Genomic DNA, 9,969 nt, shown 5'->3' with positions numbered 1-9,969 from the left:
TCATCAGGGCCCTTGGGTTTGCCGGGCAAGGCCTTTATCCCTTAGCTACCCCCCCAGCCCACTCAGCACTGCTTGCAACCTCCAAAGACATTTAACACTTTCTTTTCCTTCTGCTTCCCTTAGATTTAAAACTTAAGAAAAAAACCCCAAACTTTAGTTACTTAAAAGATACAAACCTTGTTATAGAGGAGCTGATTTGTAAGAAACTTATTGTTGCTTGCAAAATAAAATCTCAGACTTGAGTGTAAAGTCGATAATGATTGGAAAACAAGTATTTTTTTTCTTTTTTTATTAAAGAATTAACATTGATTTTTACATCATATTTTAAATGACAAGTTTAACAATCAAGTGTTCAAGGGGGGAATCTCTATTTACAATCACTGGGACTTAGTATTTAGAACTTAATCAAAATTAGGCTAAGGGTTTGTATGTCATAGAAACATTAATTTATGAAATAAAACATGTCTATAGTCATAGGTTTTTATGTCTATATAGTTATGTTTATATTTCCATTACCATGTCATAGCTTGAAAACAAGAATTTTAAAAGTAAGTAGCTGGAACTGCTTAATATCTAATTTCCCAATATCGGAGAAATTAAGGCTTAGGTAACTGCAGCAACATAGCTAGACTACAAGTCAAGTAAATCCTAATTTCAGAAGCAGAAATTAAAGGCAGGAATAGGAGCTATAGTACTTTTTTACTCAGATAAACATTTACCTTATAGCAGTGGGTCATGTAGCTTCAATAAAAATCTGATATTTGTTGGTTTTAAACTGCCTACAAAAGTGCAGGTGATATCATGTTTAGAATTTGTTGAAAGGAAATCAAGAAAAATAGTTGGGAATGGAGTTGAAGTCTGGTCCAGGAATAGCTGGAGTGGGTTCGCAGAGGTGTATATATATTATATTATATATGTATTATATTAATTATGTATATATATACATAATTATGTATATAATATATATTATATATATACTAAACTTCATGTTAGTATATGGCTTGTGTCTTTTGGGAGAGTCAAAAGGGTCTAGAGGAAAAATGGGAAGAAATGAAGTACCTTACATATTTAACAACTCAAGTGCTACCCTCAAGAGCTCTCAAGTTACTGGCTGTAACTCAAGTTACAAATTACTCAAGTAACTGAAGTTACTGCCTTACAATGCTCCCCACCCCCATGCTTCCTGCTGATAGCCCCTTATCGAATGTCCATGTCAACAAATCAGGAAACATCTACCTACATCTCTGCCAACAGAGAACACTCCCCCCCACAGTCAACAAGGAAAGGTAATTTGTGCTCTAACCAGTTTGCTTGTGGCAAACACAAGAGGACAGCCTGGAAACTTGAATGGCAGCAGATAGAAACACACCAAGAGCAAGTACTCAGGTTTTAAAATTGAAATATTTTTTAATTTTTATAATACAGTGTGCAGTATGACATCTCAATAACAGAGTGCAGACATAGGATAAGAGTACAAAGGGGGATTAACAACAGATTTCAGAAAAGTTACCTTTATTAAGGCTAAATCCCTGGTTTATATTTTCCACACACATTCACAAAATTACATTCAAATCATTCCTTATCAACACATAATCCTTAGGGGCCATGAGAAAAGAAAAACAAGTCCAGACATTACATTTTCATGGAAAGTGAATTTGTGTTAGCCTAAGTATTGTTTCATTTGTTCTGACTTCTGAAGCTTTAGAAAATGAATTTGGATTTCTCATGTCCACATCATTCCTGCAAGTGGTTACAAACCTCCCTATACTGTGTTTCACATCAGAACCACAGAGAGACAGGAAGTGGAAGTGGCCAGAGTGCCAATACAACTAAATGTATATTAAGACTTTTCCTACATTTTTTTTTTTTTTTTGGCCAGTCCTGGAGCTTGAACTCAGGGCCTGAGCACTGTCCTTGGGCTTTCTCAAGGCTAGAACTCTATCACTTGAGCCACAGCACCACTTCCAGCTTTTTTTATATCTGGTACTGAGGAATTGAACCCAGCTCTTCATGCATGCTAGGCAAGCACTCTACCACTAGGCCAAACTTCTGGTCCCCCTATATTCTCTTGAAGTCAGCACAACTCAGTTTTCATTTGACTTAGGGACTATGTAGAGTATCAATACATTCAAATCTCTTTAAGATTTGGAAAAGTTCAGGACACAGTCTATTTCTTTACCATTATTAATGAGGAAGGAGAAAACGATAGGACCTCACTGACCCTGAAGGCATGTCACCTCAGAATTCCTAAAAACACACCTGCTGTGATACAGAATGTTCGTATGAAAGCCATTTATCTGAGTCTTAATGGTACATGGCCCTGCTGTCAGCACAACAGCCACTCAATCAGGATTTTCTTTGTCTTTCCTTCTGTTCAAGGCTAGCCTTGAATTTGGAATTTTGCCTCAGCATTCTAGTGCTGGGATTATAAGCATGTGCCACCACACCTGGCTCTGTCAGTGTCTTCAGCTCCATTCAGATCACAAGCTCCATTGTTGACCTTACACTAGCTTTCGTTTCTGATGAAAGCAGATTAATTGCTAAGTATATTCCTTGGTTTTCAGTGCTGAAAATGAGTGTGACTTTTGCATTTTCCTGCCATAACCTGGAGTGTTTTAAGACCTGAGGGGACAATAAATAGAGCATTCTTTCCATCAATACTGGACTTGGAGTGTTCCTTTCTTCTTGAGGAATATTATCTTGAAATATTTCCATATAAAACACATTCCCCAGCCAACTAAAAGGGCCATGCAAAATTGAACAGAAAAAGGCCAACACATAAACTGTCTACATTTGTTCAAATTAAATTATGTTGAGAAAAAATCATACGTATCACACAAACTACTTATTAATAACACTTGTTTGTATTAAATTAAGTGATAGGAGTATTCCAGTGTTTAGCTTTGGGAACACCAAATGCTGTAGCTAAACTCATAAAAAAATATAAGGCATTCACAGTTGAGGTTATTTGTCACACATCACGCTATCCTCAGAGGCTTGAAAAGATTTCAAATGAACTTTCCATGCCATTGCAGACACAGATACAGAATTTTAAAGCTACAGCTATAGAGACAGTACAAAAATCCCATTAGCTTAAACATTTATTCTATGTTGTATCCATATTAAGACAAAACCTATTTATATATGCTTAAAAATGTTTTCCACCAAGGTTCTTTTCCTAAAATAATCAAAAGACTTTCAAGGCTTTTCCTTCTGATTTCAGAGTTGTTTGTCATAGTATTCCTCTAGTACATACATAATTTTACTCCAAAGTTGAACAAGTATTATCAGTGACCATTCATTGATCTATTAAATACTAGTGTCCAGTATAGCAGCTATATGCAGAATTCCAGTTTGTTACTTGCACACACAGCACAGTCACACTAATGCCATGCTCATGTATAAAAATGCAAAATTTGTCAAATGCGCTATCTCCCTTCCATTTAAATAAAAAACTATTTGCATCATTGAGAAACTTTAACAGCATACTTTACAGGAACACCTGCCATTCATAAAAATGTCAATACATTCTATTTAATCAGAGAAGAAGCAAAGCTATCAAATCACTTGTGACAATTTAAGAACAAAACTCGGAAAATTACATCTTTAAAAAAGAATCAAAATGTTTTGTATATTTTTAACTATCTTAGGGTCCAATCCAAAAAATTTGAGCTAAAAATCCAGGAGCTTCTACTGGAATCTTTCAGAATTAAAAGACAATACCAAACCAAAATGACACTTTTTTTCTCATTCTTTTTAAAGAAATTATTTCTAATGACTAAAAGTCTTATAAGTAAACACTTTTCCTCAGTGCACAGATGCACTGTTCCTCCAAAATGTTTCCATGAAGTTATTTAAGCGTTAAGTAATGTCAGTATTTATATCTGTGAGATGTAGAGGATTATGTTGTATTTATATACAAATTTTTCATGGAAAGATGACCAAGCCAAAGAGTTTAGGTGAAAAAGGTTTTAACAGGATAAAATGGAAATGCTTGTTGAAAGCTTCCATTTAAATCTCCCAAATGAGGCAAGAGCCCCTAAAGCCACGTGTAGAGAATAAAGTTGTGCACAAATTGCCTAATGGGACTTTTTTCTCATTAGGTTCCAGGGCTCTAACAAGTGTGCAGCTTATCCTGCTGCCTTCCATCTTACCCTTGCTAAAGTATGGGGCCATCTCCCTACTGGGCAATTGGCCAGAGCAAGTCCAGTCATGCCACAGAATGTTTTCCTTCACCTCAGCCAAGTGGATGGCACCCACTGAGGTTCTGTATCAAGTTTGTTAATTAACCTAAGTAATTCCTGATAGGCCTTATCAAGATCAGAATTCACAATTGCTGTGTCAAAGTAGTGGCCATTGTTTTGCTCCATCTCTCTAGTCTTCTCAATGATTTCTCTCAATTCTTCAGGCTGCAATGAAAAGATAAAAAATGTGAGGTAGTCTCTATCCTTACCTAAATAAATACAGAATGAATCACATGGCCACGCAGAGTGCCTTTCTATCTCTTTCTTTCGACTTACCCTCAAGAGCTCTTTTCCACCACTTTATGGGGCCACTGTGCTTTTCCTTTGCCTTGACACCTTCAGGACTTAAGATTATAAATCATTTGGCACTCAACATATACTTTTTCACATTTTTTGTCGGTTATGGGGCTTCAACTCAGGGCCTGGGTCCTGAGCTTTTCCACTCAAGATTAGTGCTCTACCACTTTAAGCCACAGCTCCACTTCTCATTTTGTGGTGGTTAATTGGAGATAAGAGGCTCACAGACTTTCTTGTCTGAGCTGGGATCCTCCGATCTCAGCCTTCTGAGTAGCTAGGATTATAGGCATGAGCCACTATTTAGATTTTCATATATTTTTGTTGTATTTCACCTAGACTAGATAGGCTTCAAAAGCATAGATTATTACTTTGGATTCTTTGAGGACATTATTTTCAAACATTTTAGGGCATCCTAGCCTTTTCCTAAAAATACCATCTAACAACAGAGTCAGCCTTTCTGGTTGAAAATAATGACTCAAAGTGCCTTTACTTTTGGCTGTTCTTTATTGTATGTTGCAGACTTAGGGAGAATACATATTATGGAAAAAGAATTAATGTAATAGGTTATGCTTTTTCTTTGTTTTTTCCCCTTTTTTGTCAGTCTTGGGCCCTGAACTCTGGGCCTGGGCGATGTCCCTGAGCTCTTCAGCTCAAGGCTACTGCCCTACCCCTGGGCCTTGGGCGCTATCCCTGAACTCTTCAGCTCAAGGTTTCTACCCTACTCCTTGAGCCAAGCACCACTTCTAGTTTCTAGTAGTTAACTAGAAGTAAGAGTAGTCTCATAGTCTTGGAGCAGGGAGTTTTGCCTAGTGGTCGAGTGCTTGCCTAACAGGCACGAAGACCTGGGTTCGATTCCTTGGTACCACATACATAGGAAAAAAAAAAAATCCAGAAATGGTGCTGAGGTTCAAGTGGTAGAGCTCTAGGGTTGAGAAATTCTAAGGATGGTGCTCAAGGCCTTGAGCTCAAGCCTAGGACTGGCAAAAAAAAAAAAGTGTCATGGTCTTTAGTACCTGGGCTGGCTTTGAACCACGGACCACGATCCTCAGATCTCAGCCTCCTATGTAGTTAGGATTACAGGTGTGAGCCAACCATCCCCAACTAGGTTATGGTTTTTCTAAGAATACAGTGGGTCAACCCAAATTCTAATAATACTTCTGTGGTAATATGCAGCTCAATACTTTAATTTTTTTTTCAATTTACAAAGAACTTTTTTGAGATAGGATCTCACTGAATAGCCAGAGTTGGTCTAGAACCCTCAATCCTCTTACCTCAGCTTCCTAAGTAGTTAGGCCAACAATGCTCCATCATGTCTGGCCCAACAAAGGATATCTGAAGACCATGACTTGAAGCCAGCCTCAACAGAAAAGTCTGTGAGATTCTTTTCTCCAATTAACCAGTAAGAAAGCCAAAAATGGAGCTGTGACTTAAGTGGTAGAGTGCTAGCTTTGATTGAAAAATGCTAAGGTATACTGCCCAGGCCCTGACTTTAAGCTCTAGTACTGTGTGTGTTTGCATGCACACATACATGTACACACACATGATTCCAATGGAAAAAAATCACTATATTATCATTGATCTTTCTTAGCAATATTTAGTATAACATGGACTATCTCAATCATATCCACTACAGATTTACAATTAAAAAAAAAGTCTCTGAGCCAGGTGCGGTGGTAATCCTAGCTACTCAGGAGCTACTCAGGAGGCTGAGATCTGAGGATCAGGTTCAAAGCCAGCCCAGCACTAACGACTGTGAGACTCATCTCCAATTAACCACCAGAAAACCGAAGGGCCACTGTGGCTCAAGTGGTAGGATGGTAGCCTTGTGTTGAAGAGCTCAGGGACGGCACTCATGCCCAGAGTTCAAGCCCTACAACTGACAGAAAAGAAAAGGAATTTGAAGAAAGCCTAGAGGCCATCACACATTTGGTGTTAAAAGTACAGAATATTTGGGGAACAAGAGCCGCCCTCTGAAACTATGGCAAATTTTGGAAAGTGATATAGAAAGAATAGTCAATTTGAAAACCAAAGCTGAAATAAGCATTTTTTTTCCTTACTTTTTTTTCTTTGCCAATCCTGGAGCTTGAATGCAGGGCCTAAGCACTGTCTTTGAACACTTTGCTCAAGGCTAGTGCCCTGCCACTAGAACCACTTCCTACTTTTTCTGTGTATGTGGTAGTGAGGAACTGAACCCAGGGCTTTGTGCATGCTAGGCAAGTACTCTATTAACAGGCTATGCTCCCAACCCTGATACAGCTTTTAAGCAAACACTATCTTCAACGAACAGTTCAATAATATAAGATCACCTTTGGATTCTTGCCTTCTTTGGCCAGTAATGCTCGAAGTCTTTCTTGTGAAGGTGGTGCAATAAAGATAATGTATGGTTTCAAATCTGAATTCCGGAGGGTTTTCAAAGACTGTAAAGAAAAGATACTTTTATTTTAAAAATAATTTCCATCATTAAAGTACTTCTGAGAAATATACACACCAAAGAAGTATTTTTACGCTAGTCCTGGGGCTTGAACTAAGGGCCCGTGCTTTGTCATTAAGCTTCTAATGCTCTACCATTTCGGGGGATAGTTTTACTGGGAGTCTCAGGGATTTTCCTGCCTAGGGCTTTGAACTGCAATTCTCAGATATCGTCTTCTGAATAGTTAAGACTTAAGCCACACTGATGCCTGGTATAATGATACAATTTTTAAAACATTATCTACAGTGTTTTCAAATACTTAGCATCATATCATTTAGTATAAGAATATGTTATATATGTTCCAACTGGGCACTGGTGGCTCATGTCTGTAATTCTACCTACTCAGGAGGCTGAGATTAGAAGATCATGGTTCAAAGCCAGCCATGGCAGGAAAATTCATGACTTAAAAGACACTCAGGGCCAGGCCTGGTGGCTCATGCCTGTATTCCCAGCTACTCAGGAGGCTGAGATCTGATGATCACTGCTCAAAACCAGCACAGGCACTAAAGTCTGTGAGACTCCTCAAGGAGTAGGGTGGTAGCCTTGAGCTGAAAAGCCCAGGGACAGCGCCCAGGCCTAGAGTTCAAGTCCCATAGCCTACCAAAAAAAAAAAAAAAGAAGACACTCAGGTATAGCATCTGACCCTGAGGTTCAAGCCCCAGGACTGGCAAAAAAAGAAAAAAGAAAAACATATGTAGCTATAAATTCATACACATTATATTAGCTTGTGTATGTGTGCACACACATGCGTGTGTATGGGTGATATATGGGATTTGAATTCAGAGCCTTATCTTTGCTAGGCAGGTACTCCACAACACTTTTTACTTTTTATTTTTGCTTTAGTTATTTTTCAAATAGGGTCTTTTGTTTATGCCTGTCTGATTTGGACTTTAATACTCCTACTTTACTTTTTCCATTACCATATCCAGCTTTTGACTGGTTGCTTTGAAAGTCATTTTTTACATTTTTGTCAAAATAGTTCTAAAACACGCTGATCTTTGCCTGGGTGTGTGTCTAGGCCACAAACCACCCCTTTCAAGCTTCCTGTCATAGTTAAGATACAGGTATTTACCACAACATTCAGCTCTTCATTGTGAACTTTTCTGTGTGAGCTGGCCTTGCACTGTGATTTTGCCAACCACAGCCTCTCAAGAAGTTAGGATTACAGGCATGAACCACCGAGGCCCAGCCTATTTGATATTACAGAGGGAATCATTGAAAAAATTGTGTCAGAACTTAATTATATTCTTGTCATTATTGGACCAAAATAGATTTCATTGGATTATTTTGCAAAACATATCCTGTAAAATAAAAATTTGTACCTGTGTACGAAGACTTAAAAGACATATTTTGCCAGAGTTGATCACTTGCCGTACAGAATCTATGCTGGTTCCATATAAGTTTTTCTCAAATTCACCATGTTCAATGAACTTTCCAGCTGCTATATCTGCCTCGAATGCTTGCCGTGAAACAAAGTGGTAATCTCTACCAGCTACTTCATGGTCTCTCCTACTACGAGTTGTATCTAAGTAAAGAAAATCAGAAAAACCAGAATGGGTAGAGTGAAAATGCATCAATTAAGAATTTTTATTTTTAAACACAGATTATAAAATAATGAGCTGAGGGAATGTTAAGGGCCCATGCATTTAAAATTGTTGTGATCTCCAGATTGAGACACAAAAAAAATGTCTATTAGCCAGGCAATGGTAGCTCATGCCTGTAATCCTAACTACTTGGGAGACAGATCTGAGGATTGTGGTTCAAAGCCAGCCCAGGCAGGAGTGTTTTTGAGACACTCTATCTCCAATTAATCAGAGAAAAATCCCAAAATGGTGCCAGGTGCTAGAGTGGTAGTTCAGGTGGTACAGTACTAACCCTGAGCTTAGGGGACAGTGTGTAGGCTCAGAGAGGCAAAAAAAAAAAAAAAAAAAGGCTTTTGTAATCTAAGTATCTAAGTTACAGTTAGTTACTTTAATCCCCTTTTTTTGGGTAAATTGTGGGTCTGGGCACTGTCCCTGAGCTCTTCAGCTCAAGTGGGGCTTGAGCCACAGCCCTACTTCCTGTTTTCTAGTCATTAATTGGAGATAAAAGTCTCATGTGCTTTAGTGTCGGGCTGGCTTTGAACCATGATCTTCAGATCTTAGCCTTCTGAGTAGCTAAGATTACAGGAGTAAGCCACCTCACCCCAGCTTATTTTAATCCTTTTAATGCTCATTCTTTAAATTACTTCATCTTGCATTTAACACACCGCTATTCATCTTTACCTGAAGTTATTTTCTATAAGATTAGGAAACAGATTAGGTGTAAATTTTTGTCTTCCGCATCAATTTAAAGAACCAGGAGCTAGTCCTCCATGGAAGAGGGGATTATAAAGGGCTCAAGCTAAAACTCATTAAGCTAGAACTAAAACATTGGTAAGAAAAATTTAAGTGCTTCAAAAGCTCTTTAGCAAAAAATTGTCAAAAAATTTGGCTAAAAAGTTCTTTTACAAAATAATGGCATTCGTGGGGAAGTGGATGAATCTCAGGCGAATCATGTTGAGTGAGACAAGTCAAGACCAAAGGAACAAAAGGTGCATGGTATCTTTAATGTGTGGCTATTAGATCCAAACAGTACAAAATCATGACTCAATATTTGCATACCCAATGTTATGGACATGGTATTGGAAATATAAACACAACTACATAGACATAAAAATTTATGACTCTATAGACATAATGTTTTATTACATAGATTAATATGTATCTATGACATACAAACCCTAAGACTAATTTTAATTATGTTCTAAAATCTAGGTGCTAGTGATTGTATATAGAGATTCCCTTCTTGAATAATTGTTTGTCAAACATGTCATTTGAAATATGATGTAAAAATCAATGTTAATAAATTCTTTAAAAAAATTCTTTTACATTAGTAACGCTATTTCAATGTTTCATTATTTTCCAATGGAATGAGAAA

At 37.7% G+C, this 9,969-nt stretch overlaps 1 protein-coding gene across 4 annotated transcripts in view; it reads right to left on the bottom strand.

Moving 5' to 3' along the window:
* Positions 1 to 3,455: 3,455 nt before the first annotated feature.
* Pals1 (protein associated with LIN7 1, MAGUK p55 family member) overlaps positions 3,456 to 9,969 on the bottom strand; it is a 65,906-nt gene continuing 59,392 nt past the window's right edge. For all 4 annotated transcript variants that reach the window (XM_090344317.1, XM_090344319.1, XM_090344318.1 and 1 more), the window contains 3 exons: positions 8,334 to 8,536; positions 6,848 to 6,958; positions 3,456 to 4,409 (listed from right to left, as the gene is read on the bottom strand). In XM_090344317.1, the coding sequence (XP_090200443.1) occupies positions 4,233 to 4,409; positions 6,848 to 6,958; positions 8,334 to 8,536 (491 nt within the window). In that variant the 3' untranslated portion in view covers positions 3,456 to 4,232. The remainder of the gene's footprint in view (positions 4,410 to 6,847; positions 6,959 to 8,333; positions 8,537 to 9,969) is intronic.

This window comes from Megascapheus bottae, chromosome 14, assembly GCF_031878675.1.
Source record: "Megascapheus bottae isolate mThoBot1 chromosome 14, mThoBot2.hap1, whole genome shotgun sequence".
Lineage (NCBI taxonomy): Eukaryota > Metazoa > Chordata > Mammalia > Rodentia > Geomyidae > Megascapheus > Megascapheus bottae.
This window is presented reverse-complemented; position numbering and strand designations above follow the sequence as displayed.